This window comes from Malaya genurostris, chromosome 2 (genome assembly GCF_030247185.1).
Source record: "Malaya genurostris strain Urasoe2022 chromosome 2, Malgen_1.1, whole genome shotgun sequence".
Classification (NCBI taxonomy): Eukaryota; Metazoa; Arthropoda; class Insecta; order Diptera; family Culicidae; genus Malaya; species Malaya genurostris.
Window position 1 is genome coordinate 52,703,752 of NC_080571.1, and position 20,489 is coordinate 52,724,240.

The 20,489-nt window shown below is 37.4% G+C and overlaps 2 protein-coding genes across 6 annotated transcripts in view; one reads left to right on the forward strand and one right to left on the reverse strand.

Moving 5' to 3' along the window:
• The window catches only part of LOC131427355 (dipeptidase 1), a 715,435-nt gene that overhangs the window by 571,110 nt on the left and 123,836 nt on the right, over positions 1-20,489 (reverse strand). The gene's annotated exons all lie outside the window — the stretch shown is intronic.
• LOC131427356 (putative gustatory receptor 2a) lies at positions 2,287-18,947 on the forward strand. The gene is made up of 7 exons (XM_058590477.1): positions 2,287-3,584; positions 10,453-10,633; positions 17,107-17,213; positions 17,817-17,902; positions 17,988-18,477; positions 18,549-18,638; positions 18,706-18,947. The coding sequence occupies exons 1-7, from the start codon at positions 3,366-3,368 to the stop codon at positions 18,838-18,840; spliced, it is 1,308 nt and encodes a 435-aa protein (XP_058446460.1). The 5' UTR covers positions 2,287-3,365; the 3' UTR covers positions 18,841-18,947.

Genomic DNA, 20,489 nt, shown 5'->3' on the forward strand with positions numbered 1-20,489 from the left:
ATGTGTGCTCGGTGTCGATGGACTCGTTTGTGTTTTTAAAATCTAGCTTCGGTGTTGGGCTTCGTTATCTTTACCGCGTGTATAAAACCGAACACCACACTCAGCGTGCTTCTTTCGTAAAGGCGGTGTTGTATTTTCTTTTACTGTACCACCGCATATACGTACCGATGCGCTTTATAAGACGGTTTCTTGGACACTCATCAGCTTGTAATACTGCAACCAGAAAAAAAATCCGGATGAAATTCAGAAGTTCCGAATGGAATCATAAGACCGTTCATTTGAACCTTAGTTTGTAATAATCGACCAAGCCATCGATGGGTAAAGTGAGTTCGTTTCATTTTAGAGTTAGTAACCACTATTTCCGGTGCTTTCGGAACCGGAAGCCGGAGACTGGTATAGCCGAAATGGATACGTTTGGCCATCAACTGACAAGGCCTATCGATTGGAACTGATTTGAACCCCCAGCAATTACATTTTTCTGTATTTTGCAACAACTGCTCTGCATAGTTGCTTGAAATGTGCAACACTATGTAATTAATGTGATTCTTGAACCGAAAATTAGATCCAGGTGAAATTCAGACAAGATCATTCGTATGAATCTAAGTTTGTGAAAATCGGTCAAGCCATCACTGAGGAAAATGAGTAAGCAGTTTAAAATTGAAATATTGACACTAATCACTTTGTAATGCCGGAACCGAAAGTCTGATCAAAATGAAACTTAGGAATTTTCTCATAAGAACTTCCATTTGAATCTAATTTTGTGAAGATTGGTTCAGTCATCTCCGAGAAAAGTTAGTACACATATTCTAATTTTTCTGCAGATTTTACACCATAATTCCGGACCCGAAAGTCTGATCCAAACAATACTGGGTCTCGGTTCGTAAGTCGGTTTTCGTAGTGATTGCTTAACTATATGAGGAACGCAAAAACATCTTTTTGTAATAATCGAATTCGGTTTTCGAAATACTTTAAAATTAAAACAGCTTTTCATACAATATCTTCGTATAGCTCCTGTAATTATCGAAAACCAGGTTAGCCAGACGAACCGTTTAAGGGATATATGTTTGTCAATATTTTCAAGGATTTTTATCTTAGGTCTCTCTGAAAAAAAAGCTAGGGTCAAAATTGTGAACTAATTATTCAAATTGTTTTTTCTGGACCTGCAAGTGCAAAATTTGAGCTAAATCAAAATATTCAAATAATGAAATCAAGAAAAAAAATCCGAATTTTGAACTGTGTAGACACGCTTATTTGTTTAACTACTAAACAATTATACAGGGTCCGGCACTCGAAGTGTAACCAACTTCAGACCTTCGAGCCTGGCGTCAAGGTAAATGCGACATATTATCGGGAAAATATTCTGGAGGTTGCTTTGAAGCCGTGGGCAGACAAACATTTCGGTGGCAGACCATGGACGTTTCAGCAGGACTCGGCACCGTCTCACAAAGCTCGAGTGAACCAAGAATGGCTGAAAAACAACGTTCCGAACTTCATCACGTCCACACAATGGCTCTCGAATTCACCAGATGCGAATCCAATGGATTATTCTCTTTGGGCCATTTTGGAGAGCAAAGTCCGAACTAAAAGATACACCAGTCTCGAGGCGCTGAAAAAAGTTATTGTCCGCGAGTGGGACAAAATACACCTGCAAGTCACATTCGGGCAGCTTGCGATTCGTTTTTTGACCGTCTCAAGGCCATAGTCAAGGCAAAAGGTGGTCATATCGAGCAAAAGTGAATTGATTCTGAATTTTGTATTATTTTTACACATTTTGTACTTTGAATTAAGTAAAAGTAATTTTCCAAACTGAATTTATGGCCTTTTTAATTGGTTACACTTCGAGTGCCGGACCCTGTAATGTCGGAACTTCTTAGTAAACTAAGGTCTTTTTTATGCGGTCTTTTTTTATGCGATTCTTTTTTATCCGACTTTTTTATGCGAATTTTCAGAGCTATGCGGTTTTTACGCGAATTTTTAGAGTTATGCGGTGTCCTTTCTGCGTTTTTTTAAGCGAAATTTCAGAGTTATGCGGTTTTTTATGCGTAGTTTCGGAGTTATGCGGTTTTTTTTATGCGAATTTTCAGAGCTATGCGGTTTTTTTATGCAGTACGTAAACTCGCATAAAAAAAAGACTTCAGTGTATAGTATTAGATCCTCAATAACAAAAAATCTGGTTAAATGAATTGAATTGATCATCGAATAAATAATGACAGGTTCACTTTTCGATTTCGCGTTTATTCGGAAACGTTTTACTCTACTTAATTACAATAAAGGTGTGTAGAGCTTCGGATAAATTGAACAATACTAATAAAAATAGACAGATGTGCTTCCTGTTCGAGAGGATACTCTTCAGTAGTATCAAGTAATTTTGGCGCTGAGCCACCGGATGTAATTGTAGTCTACGGACATCTTGACCGAAGTCGTCTATCAGGAACTGTCCGTAAGCGCAGTTAGTTTAGAAAGTTCAAGAGTGTACGCAAAATCATGTCAGTAAATGCATTTTTTCCTTTTTTGGGACAAATTATTAACCATGATGCAATTCAACAGTACTAGTAAAATAGTTAGGTACGTAAAATACGCGGAAAAATCTTTCTTCTGAATGCTACTAGCTCTCTCTTTTATTCTGAAAAGATCCGTATTTCGTTTACTACTTAATGAGATTGATTTATTCTACCCGGAAGTTTCAAGTGAGAAAACTATCCATCGAAATCGGAAGCCATACTTGGAATCAAAACATAGTACTATATCCGTTTTGTTCTGAGATATTACTTAACTTTTCTCCACGTAATTAACGCCCATTGTCAGTGAATGGAATCAATCAAAAACGAGTTTTGTCGCAATCACTCCATTAGGGCTGCAATTACCTAAATGTGTAATATGAAATCACACAATCCAGCCGACCGGAACTCTGATGTAAACGATGGTCGTGCATTACTTATCCTTTTACTGGTAATTGCCCTCGGTCTGGAAATTTCCCAAACACTGGTCCGCAGCTGAAGCACAACCAAAGTTTTACTGTGGATTTCAATTCCATCGCAGCCTTCAAACGAAACTGTCCTGCAGTTTCGGAGTGACCGTCGTTGCGGTATTCGGTTTATAGTTTCCTGTTCAAGTGGTTCGAGTGTCGAAACCGTGGTCGTCCGGGACATCAAGCGATACGTTTTCAACGTAGGAAAAATACCTTTCACTGGTCAGCTGCATCGGTCAGTACGGGTTCCCATCGAGAGCCTCAGTTTAGTGCAGGAAAGACTTGCGTGTGTTCTTTTTTTTTTCATACTGCTGCCGCACTGATTGCAATTTGCCGGAAATCGCCTGGAGACATAAAACTGGTGCAACTATTACTACTACAACTACGAACGTTCGCTATGCTACCGATAAAACCTTTTTATTACCTATCGAAACTTTTCGGTCTCTGTCCGTATCCACTGGATGCCGGAACCGTTTCGGGAAAAACCCGCACCGGTCAGGCCGGTCATCTGTTGCCCACGTTCGCGGCACTGCTGTTCTACCACTTCACCATGGCGAGCATCTTCTGGCGGAGCGGAGGTGCATCGGAAATCTCCGCCGCTGCCAACTGGATTCAGGTGATTGGACCGCACGTGATGGGTCGGACATTGGGTGACATTTGATGGGGTGCTTGCTTTTTTTTTGCTTTTGTTCGGTGAAATAGCTGATTTTATGAGTAAAAGTTGGAAGGTGAGCCACGAGAACGTTTCGGACTCCGTGGAAAACGACACTCAAACTGGAAGTTTGGTCGAATTGTTTCGGTTCAATAAGTTACAGAACGGTGGCACAGGTTTTTAATTACCGAAGCAATACTGCAATGCAAATTGTTTCAAAACTGGTACAGCAGCCGAAATAACTGAAGTTTTTTTTAAAACAATTACTTTGATGGAACGATAAAGTTAGGAGCACTGTAATACTTTTGGTTTAATGAAAAACGTGTCTCTGTAGTTTTTAGATATAAACCGTAAGTGTACATTATCCATTGAATATTTTTTAAATTCTATTCCATATTGTTCCGATTAAATAAAATTCAACATCTTTAAAACCCGATATTATAACATTATAGATTTCGATTGTGCAGAAATGGATTTGAAAACTTTTGACAATGTAGGGGCACTGCATGCCCTCTTAAGTAGCTTTATAGTTCTTTGAGTAGTCTTCATGAAGTAGAGTGCGACTGCACTATATATTGAAGGTGTGACGGTGGAATTCCTTTAAATGACGATTGTGCAATATGTACTAAGAATTAACAACAGAAAAGATCTCAAAATCAAGTTTGACTTGCTCCAATTCGTTTGAAACTTTGCACCCATCTTCAGTATGAAAAACTATTTGTTTTACCCGAACGCAGAAACCTAGTCGACTCAAGACTGAATTTCAAACAGGAACGATGCATTCTCATAAACTTTTCCACAGATTGTTGGAACTCCGAAACTGATAACTGAGCAAAAATCGTATCTTAGAACTACTTGTAACACAGAAATACAAATAATGGTTCAGTTCAAGATCAATAATTCCACGCCCATTCGTCAGTCTAGTTCACAATCAGGCCCCGCTGGGTAATGACATGTGAAATTTTTTATTGTGTCTCTTTTGTCGGTCGGGTGAGATGATCAAAAGTATAATTTATTGCTTCACCTGCGTGATAAAATTACATCGACAGTATAAACGTAAGTATTAAACTTGGTTTAATTTTTATCGATTCCCATACGATCGAACATACAGATAAAAATATTTTGTAAATTTGAAGTCATATTTGAAGCAGAAAATTGAATTTAAAGTTACTTTACAGTTGTGTATTTTTCAATATATATCAACAATCAAACTGAGTATTAATTGATGGATACAGTCTTATTCATCACAAAATCAATGGATTACAGTGATGGTTTTCTATAAAAATTTACGTTTCAAATTAGTATTAAGAACATGTCGTGTAAATCTCATTTTTCTCATTGAAAAAAGGGAACGGTGAAATCGGGTTTATCACAAAAAACCTCTTTTAATCTACCTAGTGGTGTAATGTTGCCTTTCTTATTTTCTACATACGTAATACTACAATTTAAAAAAGTTCAGAAAATAGTTTTGAAGATTTCTGTTACATAATACTACTACATTGATACACTACATTTGAATTTAAATTAGTGAAAATCTATTCAATCATATGTGAGAAGGTGAAGTGAGCTCCATTTTATCATATTTGATTATTATTGTCGGTACTTTCGGAACCGAAAGCTGGATATCGGCATAGTGACATTCGGTTCATTCAACCATGCACTAATATGACTTACACATTTACGATTCTCTATGACGATTTGAATTTTGGAAAAAAATGTACTGATGGTCGGACTGGGATCAAACTCAGCAAATCATTTATGGGACTATCAATAGTTTATTTGGTTACAGAGTCTCATGGTCTGCAAACTAGAGAAAATCACTAGCCAATATAAAGAGGTAGCTTATGAACAAAGTATTCACTCTACCTTCGGAACCAGAAGTTCGATCCGAATGAAAATAGGGATATTCTTATGGCATCTTAAGAACTTCCATCCCCGAGAAAAGCGAATGACATTATTTTCACATAATGTATGCATATCACCCTGTAATTCAGGATCCGGGAGTTAGATCCAAATAAAATTCAGGAACTTTGTATGGGACAATAAAACCTTTTATATGATTCAAAGTTTGTGAAAATCGGTTAAGCCATCTCCGAGAAAAGTGACACAAATAAACACACACACACACACACACATATATATATATATATATATATATATATATATATATATATATATATATATATATATATATATATATATATATATATATATATATATATATATATCTATATATATATATATATATATATATATATATATATATATATATATATATATATATATATATATATATATATATATATATATATATATATATATATATATATATATATATATATATATATATATATATATATATACATACACATTTGCTTAGCTGAGTCGAATGGTACAGGACAAAATCGGTTTGAGATTTTCATTCATGAAACAAGCATCCACAATACTCTGACCTCGAAGTTCACACGTGATTTTTTATGTCAGCGAAACTTGGATGACGAATTTTCACCTATAGAACTGATAATCGAAAGGGAAAAAGCCTCCGATGATATCTCGATGCTGAATTTACACAACGCCTCAGTTCGGCACCGAAGTGATTCGTGCAAGATTGAATCATTATATTTTTATCAATAAACATATCTCTGCTGGACAAATTCGCAACTGAGACCTTACCACTGCGATATTTTTGATAAACGCAGTGTGTTCAATATGAAAAACCATTTTTTTTCACATTCCATATATTAAAGAAGCCAAATGAATGAGAAACTCACAGACGATGACGTGAATATGTTTAAATTACAGCTGGTTATGAACATTATTTAGATTAATACAAAATAAAACGCCATTTAACAAGAATTTTGTATACAGAAGTAACAGGAGTGCAGCATTGTGCATGTCCGAAACACACAGCAGACGCAGCGTTTGAATGGAGCATTTTAATTGGTGTAGCGATAGTCTGCGCTCCTGTCACTTCCGCGTAAATTGCCTTCAATTCTTTTTTCAATCACCTGCATAATACGCTTTGCGATTATTTTTACCTTTTTTATAAATATAAAAAATAGACATAGAATTCGCTCAAACTTTAGAAAAAATTTCTGAGGGCCGGAGGGCCGAATGTCATATACCAATCGATTCAACTCGACGAACTGAGCAAATGTCCGTGTGTTTTTACTTTTTGAGTTATACGAAGTTTTATGTCAAAATTTTCAGTTTTTTGACAGTATCTGTCACAATTGACCGAATATATTTTCTGACTTAGATTCCGCACGGTAATACCTATCCAACAAGCCATAGATTGTTAAAATCCGTCCATTTTTAACGGAGATATCGAAATTTTTGTGTAAGCGACTTCCCCTATTCCAGCAGTAGAAGTTTTGAGCGCTGTTTGGCAAAGAAATGCTTGGAAGCAACATAAAACACAATCTTTTTTATACTGTTAAATACATTTGTTTCTAAGTACCCAAAAGACTGAGTACAGCATGATATTTTGCCTCGGACCGATTTTAGCACGGTTCGTTTTTGGCAACATAATCGTTCGAACATGACATACGTAAAAAAGATGATGGCAGAATTTTCGAGTTGAAAGCAATTCCATAATTATATCGATTTAAACTACTTACAGCAATAAATGCTGGAAGAACATATCTGCCATATACCATTCGAATCAGTTCGTCGAGATCAGCAAATGCGTGTGTGACAAATAATTTAACTCAATTTTTTTCGGAGATGACTCAACCGTTTTCTACAAACTCAGATTCATATGAAAAGTCGTATACTCCCACACAAGGTTCCTGAATTATGTTTGCTTCCGACCTCTGGTTCCGGAACTACAGGATGATATGTGAAACGAAATTAAAACTGTGTAACTAATTTGTCTCGTAGATGGCTGAACCGATCTAAGATTCAAATGAATTCTAAGAATCATCTAAGATTCAAATGAAAATTAATAAGATCCCATAAAACATCTTGCTTTTCAGTCAGATCCAACTTCCGGTTTCGGAGATACTGGGTGATTAGTATAAAAATGTCTATTTCACATAAATTAATCAGGTTTATCGGGTTAGCAGATTTGGATAGTCGATAACCAAATAAACTTATTTCACTTCGGAAGGCACCCAAAAATTTAATTCGTGCTACGATTCCTCAAAAATGTCTTCATTGATTTTCAAACATTTTGAAACAAATGTAAACTATACAGCTACTCAGGTGAATTTGTCTGACTTCGGCTACACCGAATTTCGAATTCCGATTCCAGTAGCGAATCGTTTCTCAAAGCTCAACCGTTTTCTCAAAAAAAGCCAGACCGAATTTCAAAAACAAAAGTTCAAATTAAAATAAATCCAATTATATCCAATTCTGGCTTCCGATTCTGGAATTGTAGGATGATGAATTTTTAAAATTCAAAGCGATATAGAAAATGACAATCCCGAAAAGCTTTAAAGTTAGACTCAAAAATATTGCAATTTATTTGTCATATGGCCATATGAATTGGTTTAGGTTAAGCTGGTTCCTGAATACCGGCTCTGGAAGTACCTTAAATTACCCTGAACTCTAAAGTGGAAATTACTTCTACATATCATGGAATGTTTAATCGATTGTTACACTTTTACATTCACATTCGATCCGATTTGCAGTTTCGACATTACAGAGTAATGAATGATTAAAATCTCAAATTGCCTCTTAAAACGACGGTGGACATTAGAATAATGTCTTGAAAACTGAAACACCGAATAATATTCATGCAAAAAACACATGCGGATTGATAAAAAGAGGTATCATCTCACTGCTAGGTGGATTAAGCACGTTTTTATCAATGTTTTTTTTTCTATCAATACCATTTTTAATAATCACAGCACTTGCTGCTTCTATTGATCGTATTACTCCACCACCACGGTACTGTCGAATCAATTTCGAATACATTCCACTTATCAACCACCATCAATTTTCAGAAAGGTTCAGTTTCTGTTCATCGGTAAATTTATTCATCATGTATTCTGCAAAGGATCGAGATACAACGGCTATGAAAATTCCTTTCCCCAAAATCTTCTGTTTTAGAATCATATCAGATATATTCAAAGTGCGAACTTTTTTCTTATATTCATCGAGGAGAATGTTCGCTAGAGAACTTTTTACCATGTGAATCGCGTTTGCAAAAAATCAGTTTTGAACTTTTCTGCAGTGAGTTTGCTGATTGATGATGTTTTTGTCTGAAAACTACTCGTGAAAAATTTCATTTGCGATTTTCGAAATTTTGATTTTTCCAACACATTCATGTCATCACATCAGAAAAAAATGTACGCAGTACACATATGAAGAATGATTCGTTTCATTGAGTTGATTCTAAGATGCGAATTCCTCAAATCTCCAGTTTACCTCAACAAACAATGCCACTTGAAGATACTTTTAGAGATTTTTTTTTATTACCCTAATCTATCAATTTATCTTTTTAACACAAACAGTAAAAATATCTGAAAATTAAATGTAATTTCTATGTTGACTGAAACAGTGACGAAGAAAATCTATACAATCTATAATTTCCATTCAATATAACATAATTTTCCGGTTTGTTCCCAATTAATTATCCATGCAGGGTCAACTTTAGAATAGACAAAACGCATTTTTCTGTCTACCAACTGTATTTTCCGTTTACTGATTGAGTTTCACATACTTCTCTTGCAATTTCCACTTGGTGCCATCACATCAGCGGCTAATTATTGCGACTTTGTGAGTTTTTCTGTTCCGTGACTTAATCGATACACGGACGTTCTTTGTGATCTAACGATTCTCGGTTCAAGTCCCAGTCGTTGCCAATATTTTTGTTTTATATTTCATTCATTTTGAGGTATGTAATTTTCAAAGCACACAAAAAGTTCTGTTATATATGGTGGATGCATTTTGTTATAGCAGATTCAAAAAAACGTAAACGCTCTTTGGGGTGAATTTCTATTTCAGAATTGAAATCTGTCTAAAATTATTAAGCTTTGTAAGTTTTAATTTTTTTTATAAAACAATTTCCTAAATATTTTGGGCTATCGTAAGAGTTTTGAAATTGTTTTTGGATGAATCATAAGTGTATTCCCAACCAGTTAAGAAGTGTATTTATTCCGTTTTATTTGTGAGCAACAAATGTAAGTAGTTTTTGGTGCCATATGTAGGTGTATATTACTTAGGTAAAACATAAGAAGATGGGCTGCAGACGACGAAATCAAATGTTGCAAGCTATTAAACATTGGTGTGCAAGCTATTAAACACTATTCTATAATATTTTTATAAATGTTTACTTCTATATACAAGATAGATATGGCTTATATTCAGCAATGTTGTGGCAAATGATATCATTTACATTTTTATCGCTTACTATGATTAGATATTATGCTCACAAAAAAATGTATGATCAAATTTCCATATTTTTAGCTTTCAACAAAACACTAACGTAAATGCTCTCAGGGGGTACATTTCTACCCTAAGGCAATTTAAAAAGGTTAAGTGCTCAACCGGTTAAGTGAAATTAAAATAATACACCTGTGTAAATTGAAGACTAAACATCAGTTTGAATTATTGTAAGGCTTAACTATGGTTATAGTAAGCCGTAACCAAATAACGAAAGGGTTGAAGTAGCGTTTGTGTAGAAATATACCCCACAAGAGAGTTTTAGGGTTAAGATAGGGTTCCAAAGCAGAAAAAATTCTTTTAAATTTTAGAACTTGTGTTTTATTGCAACTTTAAAAATTGTTGTTCGGACAATTTCAAAATTTAAGCCAGTCAAGCGAACAATTTTTAGATATCAATATTAACTGAAAACTAATAAAATGCATTAATTTCTCTCATCCAGTTTCTGCCGAACTCGTTTGCGTACGTATATGCAATAGCATGCGCTCTTCAAAACCGGGCACTTTCCTTAGACATTCTGAGTACGATCGAGCTATGCGATGAGAAGCTACGCAACCAGCTGGGCATCTGTTTCATGGAACCAAACTCTAAAGTAAAACGCTATACTATTCTAGCATCTTTAGGTAAGTTTATCTAGTTTCGTGAAAATACACATTAAGATTAAGTTATTTATCGAAGTTTTAACATAACATCTTTTCTGCGGATCTGCGGAAAAAAGTACTGGGAATATTTTACTTACTTCACTGTTAGCTCATTGGACGTGAAAATAAAAAGTGAACACAACAAATTTGGGAAAATTGATGAAATCGTTATTTGAATCGATAGAACGATCAATATAATTTAATGCTTGAAAAAATTTTCCACAGGCTTTAAATCACAAGATTGGCCGCCTAAATTGATAAGCCGATTACGTGAGATAAACTGTTCACCGAAGGCGGCTCTCAATTTGGTAATTGTTTCGCGTGCCGCTTGGGATGTGGCACCGTCTTGTTGAAACCACATGCCAGGTATGTCCAATTCTTTCATTTTTGGACAAAAGAAATCATCAATCATCACACGGAAGTGCTCACCATTCACAATAACGTTCCGCCCATCGTCGCCGTGGTAGCTCTTGCAATGCTTCTGACTGGTCTTCACTCCAGATGCGGCACTTTTTGCTTGTTAACGTATCCATTCAACCAGAAATGAGCTTCTTGGATGAACACAATTTTTCGATAAAAAAATACGATCTCTTAATTTCCTAATCGCCATAAAGATACTAGCCAAAAAATCACCCTGTAGATGTAAGCTCGATTTGAGAACAAGTGGAACGGATGACTCTCAGAAATTAAATAAACTTATTTATTAACACAAGTTTCTGAAGTTTTCAGCTCTTCAATTTAAAGCAACTCTGCGAGAAGCGGTTTCAAATATTCTTAAATTTTGACAACAATATTGAACTCTTGGAAAACTGGGCTCTAGAATTATTGGAGACTTGGAGTCTTGGACTCTTGGACTCTTGGACTCTTGGACTCTTGGACTCTTGTACTCTTGTACTCTTGTACTCTTGTACTCTTGTACTCTTGTACTCTTGTACTCTTGTACTCTTGTACTCTTGTACTCTTGTACTCTTGTACTCTTGTACTCTTGTACTCTTGTACTCTTGTACTCTTGTACTCTTGTACTCTTGTACTCTTGTACTCTTGTACTCTTGTACTCTTGTACTCTTGTACTCTTGTACTCTTGTACTCTTGTACTATTGTACTCTTGTACTCTTGTACTCTTGTACTCTTGTACTCTTGTACTCTTGTACTCTTGTACTCTTGTACTCTTGTACTCTTGTACTCTTGTACTCTTGTACTCTTGTACTCTTGTACTCTTGTACTCTTGTACTCTTGTACTCTTGTACTATTGTACTCTTGTACTCTTGTACTCTTGTACTCTTGTACTCTTGTACTCTTGTACTCTTGTACTCTTGTACTCTTGTACTCTTGTACTCTTGTACTCTTGTACTCTTGTACTCTTGTACTCTTGTACTCTTGTACTCTTGTACTCTTGTACTCTTGTACTCTTGTACTCTTGTACTCTTGTACTCTTGTACTCTTGTACTCTTGTACTCTTGTACTCTTGTACTCTTGTACTCTTGTACTCTTGTACTCTTGTACTCTTGTACTCTTGTACTCTTGTATTCTTGTACTCTTGTACTCTTGTACTCTTGTACTCTTGTACTCTTCCCGGGTAGAAGTGATGTGCAAAATAATAACAAAATCTGTTATTAAAACATGGTAGAAATTAAAATGATTAATTTGAAATAAGAGTTAAAATATCGAAAATCATAACAAAGCCTGCGTGAGAAAATAGCAACAAAATATTCATTTCTGTCATTGTCATTGTAATATCAAGTATCGCTATGACAGTACAGAAACATCAATCCAAGATATGATTGTAAAATTTGTTATTATTTTGATCTTTGTTTGCTATTTACACCTACCCGGATTGAAGTCTTGTAATCTTGTATGTATGTGTATTTGAGTGTCTTGAGTGTCTTGAGTGTCTCGATTTTCTTGAATCTTTCGAATGTCTTGAGTGCCTTGAGTGTCTTGAGTGTCTTGAGTGACTTGAGTGTCTTTAGTGTCTTGAGTGTCTTGAGTGTCTTGAGTGTCTTGAGTGTCGTGAGTGTCTTGAGTGTCTTGAGTGTCTTGAGTGTCTTGAGTGTATTGAGTGTCTTGAGTGTCTTGAGTGTCTTGAGTGTCTTGAGTGTCTTGAGTGTCTTGAGTGTCTTGAGTGTCTTGAGTGTCTTGAGTGCCTTGAGTGTCTTGAGTATCATGAGTGTCTGGAGTGCCTTGAGTGTCTTGAGTGTCTTGAGTTTCTTGAGTGTCTTGAGTGTCTTGAGTATCATGAGTGTCTTGAGTGCCTTGAGTGTCTTGAGTGTCTTGAGTGTCTTGAGTGTCTTGAGTGTCTTGAGTGTCTTGAATATCTTGAGTGTCTTGAGTGTCTTGAGTTTCTTGAGTGTCTTGAGTGTCTTGAGTTTCTTGAGTGTCGTAAGTGTCTTGAGTGTCTTGAGTGTGTTGAGTGTCTTGAGTGTCTCAAGTATCTTGAATGTCTTGAGTGTCTTGAGTATCATGAGTGTTTTGAGTGTCTTGAGTGTCTTGAGTGTCTTAAATGTCTTGAGTGTCTTGAGTGCCTTGAATGTCTTGAGTGTCTTAAGCGTGTCTTGAGTGTCTTGAGTGTCTTAAGTGTCTTGAATGTCTTGAGTGTCTTTAGTGTCTTGAGTGTCTTGAGTGTTTTGAGTGTCTTGAGTGCCTTGAGTGTCTTGAGTGTCTTGAGTGTCTTGAGTGTCTTGAGTGTCTTGAGTGTCTTGAGTGTCTTGAGTATCATGAGTGTCTTGAGTGCCTTGAGTGTCTTGAGTGTCTTGAGTGTCTTGAGTGTCTTGAGTGTCTTGAATGTCTTGAGTGTCTTGAGTGTCTTGAGTTTCTTGAGTGTCTTGAGTGTCTTGAGTGTCTTGAGTGTCTTGAATGTCTTGAGTGTCTTGAGTGTCTTGAGTTTCTTGAGTGTCTTGAGTGTCTTGAGTTTCTTGAGTGTCGTAAGTGTCTTGAGTGTGTTGAGTGTCTTGAGTGTCTTAAGTATCTTGAATGTCTTGAGTGTCTTGAGTATCATGAGTGTTTCGAGTGTCTTGAGTGACTTGAGTGTCTTAAATGTCTTGAGTGTCTTGAGTGTCTTGAGTGTCTTGAGTGTCTTGAGTGTTTTGAGTGTCTTGAGTGTCTCGAGTGTCTTGAGTATCTTGAGTGTCTTGAGTGTCTTAAGTGTCTTGAATGTCTTGAGTGTCTTGAGTGTCTTGAGTGTCTTGAGTGTTTTGAGTGTCTTGAGTGTCTCGAGTGTCTTGAGTATCTTGAGTTTCTTGAGTGTCTTGAGTGTCTTGAGTGTCTTGAGTGACTTGAGTGTCTTGAATGCCTTGAGTGTCTTGAGTGTCTTGAGTGTCTTGAGTGACTTGAGTGTCTTGAGTGTCTTGAGTGTCTTGAGTGTCTTGAGTGTCTTGAGTGTCTTGATTGTCTTGAGTGTCTTGAGTGTCTTGAGTGTCTTGAGTGTCTTGAGTGTCTTGAGTGTCTTGAGTGTCTTGAGTGTCTTGAGTGTCTTGAGTGTCTTGAGAGTCTTGAGTGTCTTGAGTGTCTTGAGTGTCTTGAGTGTCTTGAGTGTCTTGAGTGTCTTGAGTGTCTTGAGTGTCTTGAGTGTCTTGAGTGTCTTGAGTGTCTTGAGTTTCTTGAGTGTCTTGAGTGTCTTGAGTGTCTTGAGTGTCTTGAGTGTCTTGAGTGTCTTGATTGTCTTGAGTGTCTTGAGTGTCTTGAGTGTCTTGAGTGTCTTGAGTGTCTTGAGTGTCTTGAGTGTCTTGAGTGTCTTGAGTGTCTTGAGTGTCTTGAGTGTCTTGAGTGTCTTGAGTGTCTTGAGTGTCTTGAGAGTCTTGAGTGTCTTGAGTGTCTTGAGTGTCTTGAGTGTCTTGAGTGTCTTGAGTGTCTTGAGTGTCTTGAGTGTCTTGAGTGTCTTGAGTGTCTTGAGTGTCTTGAGTGTCTTGAGTGTCTTGAGTTTCTTGAGTGTCTTGAGTGTCTTGAGTGTCTTGAGTGTCTTGAGTGTCTTGAGTGTCTTGAGTGTCTTGAGTGTCTTGAGTGTCTTGAGTGTCTTGAGTGTCTTGAGTGTCTTGAGTGTCTTGAGTGTCTTGAGTGTCTTGAGTGTCTTGAGTGTCTAGAGTCTTGAGTGTCTTGAATGTCCTGAGTGTCTTGAGTGTCTTGAGTGTCTTGAGCAGAGCTAATAAAAGTAATTTTCATTGACTGAAAAATAGACGAAAATGACAAGAAATTACTGTCACTCTCAGCTTCACTTGCAAACTGTGAGATCGAAATCCATGTCCAGTCAATTACATAAACGGGACAGTAGTTTCAAAATTGTGTTTTTTCTTTCATTTACCCTTTCAGTCATTTGCAGTTTTCAGTAAAAATCCTATAGTACGCAGCAGGCCCGTGCGCAGGGGGAGTTTTGGGGGTTTTAACCCCCCCCCCCCCCCCCATGAAGAATTTTTTTTTAAATTAAGTTTCATGAACAATGGAGTACTTACATTATTAAAGTGTAAAGAACTTGACAATTCATTTTTTTTATCAATTTTTTATCAATTCACAAACTGACATAATTTGCCCCCCCCCCCCGCTTTAATGATTTCTGCGCACGAGCCTGTCAGAATTCGTTTTACATTGTCAATATAGTGGATGAGGCGCCTTTTCACCTTTTTGACACCCACCTCTCCCCTTGAACCCCCCCCCCCCCCCCCCCCATGGATGATTCCTGCGCACGGGCCTGATACGCAGTGTCGATATTTAACCAAAGCTGTGAGAATTGAAAACGACAGAAAAAGGTTTCACAATAAGTTTTAACTGTTGGTGCTCGAATTTGTAGTAGTTTTGGTTTCCAAAGAAGTTCTGGGATGTAATTACTTCGATTTGCCATATTTTAGTCACTTTTTATAGCCAAGCGTCACATATTTTCAATACATCGATGAAAGAATGAGAATTAAAATTCTGCTGTTGCTACCTGAAGACGTTAGTTTGGTTTCGCCTTGTAACAGAGGAAAGAGTGACGTTGGCAATTATGCTCTCTCATTTTTTCGATGAAAAACGAAAATGCTTCGTCTCTCTTCGTTTGTTCTGGTGTCGGTCATTTACGAATGAGACAGTAAAACTTTGAAAATGAGACTGTTGGAATGATTTCTTTCATTGAGAATGCGTGACAATTTTAAGCTCTGGTCTTGAGTGTCGTAAGTGTCTTGAGTGTCTTGAGTGTCTTGAGTGTCTTGAGTGTCTTGAGTGTCTTGAGTGTCTTGAGTGTCTTGAGTGTCTTGAGTGTCTTGAGTGTCTTGAGTGTCTTGAGTGTCTTGAGTGTCTTGAGTGTCTTGAGTGTCTTGAGTGTCTTGAGTGTCTTGAGTGTCTTGAGTGTCTTGAGTGTCTTGAGTGTATAGAGCAGATGCTTGCGGTGAAAACTCCCCTAAACAGAACTTAGGAAACGAAAAATAATATTCAATAAAGTTGTATTGTAGTGCATAAGAACTGTTCGTTTTCCTCCCAAAACAATTCCCCAACAAAAAAAATCATACTAACAAAAAAATATGGATTTTTTATGTGTTAAATATTTGCAATGAAAATTTGCAGGCAATCGAAGCACGTAAAAGCGTACAATTTAAAACAAAGTTTATAGAAATCGGTTGAAAATTTTTCGAGAAAGATATTTTCCAAAAGAAAAGTTATTTTCGGAAGTATGTACTCTCAGAATAATTAATAAAATATCGATTTTTAGCCAAAACTTTGTTTATGATCCCTCAGATAATTTATTGTTGAACACTTTTGAGAAGTCAATCTGTTTTTGGCAACCAGGATAGAAATTATCCCACCGGATCAATATTTCCAGTGGTCAGTCGTAATGGCGTTTCTTTCGAATGTGACGATTTTGGGACACATACAAAAACTCAATAAAGGAATGAACAACGATTCGCCCTTATTCTGAATAACGACGTATTGATTTTTCGATCGAATGTGGTTCGATCGAATCATAGCTACCTTTGATTTTGCTAGCGTTATTGGGAATACAATTGAAATACGAGGGAAAAAACGATACGACGTTATTCAGAATAAGAGCGAATAAAATTTAGTAAAACTAGAAGAAGGAAATCAAAGGATACTACGTACGATGGGTGATGCGCCCCCTTTCGAGACGAAGCTTGCGGTTCACCGATCGAGAGTTGTCAGTTATTTATGGTTTCATTTATCAAGTAGCGGCGGTGAAGCGCAACTGAGAAGAAAAAATAAAAAACAAACAAGCAAGAACACTGATGGTTAAACATGATCCCCGGCTACAGGGTGCTATCCTGTTTGCTTTTCAGTGGTTTGAACGTTCATAGCCAGCCAACCGTAAACTTTCTGGTTTACCCTGATAGCTAGTACGTAGGAGTGGAAAAATCTGAAACAGAATTTATTTTTCTTCTCATATATGTTTTTTTTTTGTTCCCATTCCTGCATCCGCATCCGGATCTTCCTCTCGCGACTGCCGACGATGGATGGCGCGACCCATTCCGGAACACCAGTCATTGTCACCTGCGGCAGTGCACTGTGCGGTTTGAACTTTATGATTGGCGTTAATTGGTCTGAAATCTGGACGCTCTTCTATTGGATCGCATTCTGTATGCCGAAGGTAAGTGGGTTCAAATATTTGATAGCGATGACCAACCAGACTCCGTTGTTTCCGATTCATCGTCCCGTTTCTGGCTCTGGCATCGGTTCGATTTGGTGACAGTTGACGACCGGACAGAGAGTCGCCCATTTTTCGGAAATGGACTCGTATAGTGGTTAGGTTTTTAGCTGACCGTACAATATTTGCTAAGTGGTATTTTTGTTGTAAATGGGCTGCCAAAATCAAAGCAATTAGCACAACACTGATTTGTGTGTTTTTTTTTTGTTTTCTGAGTTCATACGGCGAACTAATCGGATGTACCAAAAGTGGACTGGGTTGGTGACTGGATCAATGAACGGGAGATTTAGAGTGCTTCGAACGTTGAGTGCTTCCTATGTCAATTATTGCAATGTTTTTTAATGTAGCTAATGTATATTTAGAACATACGATGCTTTCAGTTTTTTCATGGATTAGTAACACATTTTCGAGGCAATCACTGCGGATGACTTAATCTGTTAGACATCGTAAGAGCTTTGCTGGTTTCGAATTTATCAACTAGCAAACCAACCTCGAAATCGAAACAAAACCTCTCGGTTTTTCACTTTCGTCTTCTCCCTTTTCCAGGTCGGTCTGTTGATTTTCAGTTTCCAGTTCGCTGGCAGCATAATGCTCCTGTCCAACCGATCGATTCTGTTGCTGAATGCGATAGAGTACGTATGCAACCGGTTCCGTTACTTGCTTGCCACTGCCACGGAAAATTGAACCTTTTCTGTTCGATTTGGTATCGTTTTTCAGCAATTATTTAGGTGAAATTGAGCAGCAGATGAAATGCAAACCGTTGGGTCTGATCGATTTTAGTAACCAGGACCCACCGAGCTATCGGAAGCTGACCCCTGTTGCACCGGTGGTCGGCAGTATGGTCAAGGTGCGTCCCATGCTCTCGTCGGACACCATCGAAACGGTTGGCCAAGTGACCGTACATCTGCAGCAGCTAGCGACCAAGATAAACGACTGCTTCGGGAAGCAGGCCATATTTTCGCTCCTGTCTGCGTTCATCAGCATCACGGTGCAGCTCTACTATCTGCTGAACCAGATCCGGACCGAGTTTGCCTACCAGGGAGCGGTGCTTCACGGACTGGCTGCTGGTAGCATTCTGGTGCTGCACGGGCTCGAGTTTTGGGTGCTGTTCACCAGCGGAGAAAAAGTCCGACACAAGTGGCGAAAGTTGATCAACTGTGTGTTCCTGGCGAAGGCCAAATCCAGCGACAGTGAATATCGGGCCAAGGTAAATCGAATTTGGAGAAAAAAAATTCAATGACTTTAATTTTCTTTTCGTTGAATTCTTTCGCTACACAGCTAGACGACTTGATTGCTTTTATGACTTGTAACGTACCCGAATTTCACGCGTATGGATTTTTCCCTATCGACTTTTCCGTTCTGACGGGGGTAATCATTTTGTAGACTCTTTTTTATACACAAGCTCCAATTAATCTAGTTTTTTTTTTCATTTTAGATGGCTTCATCCATTACGACCTATCTGATTGTTTTGATTCAGTTCAAGATCTCTGAAGAGGAAGAGACTGGCACACAAGGAAAATCAACACAACAAGGAACCGGTCAGTACAGTCCCTTCTTCATGGGTAAGTGAAGAAGGAGTAGCTCATACAGATTTTTGGTATTCCAAAAGGTTCAAATCCCGAGAAATTATCGTTACTGTAGAAATGGATACATATATGAAGTATTAATTAAATGCTTTTAACTGTTCTGAAATACTTTTAGAAAAAAGTATGATACATAATAAAATAAAAATATGCTACTGCTTTATATTCAATGATGGTAACAGTTGTGGGCTGATTAATAATCATTTGAAAGTGAAATAACAGCCATTTGCATTATGAATGCTGTTGAAAAACAACACAATGAATTAATATATTTGGTTCAGATGACCGCCTACAGAGGTAATAGTTATGATTTAAAAAAAAATCATTTACGTTCTAGCTTTACTCGGAGATTGCTGAACCGACTTTCACAATCTTAGTTTCAAATGAAAGTGTTTTTCCACAAAAAAAATAATCGGCATCGTATTTAAATCTGTCTACCGGTTCCGAAGTGGCGATATGTGAAAAGAAATCACAAAAAAATGTAAAGAAATTTCAACAAAGTAACCATGCGGAAAAAATCAGATTATTGAAAACTGGTTGACAAAAGCTTCCAATTTTGTTGAAGGCTAATTTGGAACTCATTTTGGATAAATCGACAACGAGTTTTTGGTTCCGGAGGTTCCGGAAACACTGTTTGAAAACTCACATCGATTTCTCAGACATGACTTAAGGTTCGGGAATAGGTCATAGTTCGAGGAAGCCAATTCAAAAGAACAAAGTGAATGGGCATGTGATTGGAACATTAAATTGCAGTTCATTGTCGGGTAATCATGCTGTTCTCTGGCGTACAATAACGGATTCAGCCAAACATGTACTCGAAGTGTGCTTGCATTCGTCTTTCTAGCCCTAAATAAGTATGTGCGGGATCCAGCAGTGGGATATTTTTTTTATCTGCAGAATCTTGCTCGCACACTTTCTCTTTCCGGTCGTCTAGTACAATTTTATGTATTATTATTATTATTGTCATTTCTTTTACTCCGGTTTCATCTTCCATTTTATGTGGTTTCGACCCTGTTCTGCTGTGCTTTATTTTAGTGGAGCTTTGAACACCAGGTGACTCTCAAAACCTCTATCGCACGGTGTAATCTACAGGATCAACAACATCTCTCAATCACATACATATATACACATTTCAACATATTTCTCAAACTTTGTTTCGTTTATGTTTCTGATTTCGGGAGCCCCTTATTGAAAATTGACATTGAAGCCATTGAATCTTGTGAAATAACATTTCAATTTAAAGACTGTCCCAGAAAGTATGGAGGCAACCAAAAATCGCTGCCATTTCGCAATGGTTCACAATCTGTCAATTTTTATGGCTGCGCCCTGTTGTTTACACTCTTCTCTAACCACTTGTGCAGTTGTTTATTCGTTTTCATTAGTTTGTTTCGAAATGCGTGGACTTTCAAAAATGGAAGGAGTAAGTGAAAAAGCCGTGCGAAATGCAATCAGGAAGTTCGGTGAGGATAACACCTTTGAGGATAAACCGAAAACGGGTCGAAAAAAAAGGTCCTACTAAACCTCAGTTAGATAATCGTATACTGAAGATGTTCGAGCAAAAGAAGAAGGTTTCAGTTCGGGATGTGGTAAAAAAGTGGGCACTTCGAAGTCAAATGTTCTTCGTGCTAAAGAACGT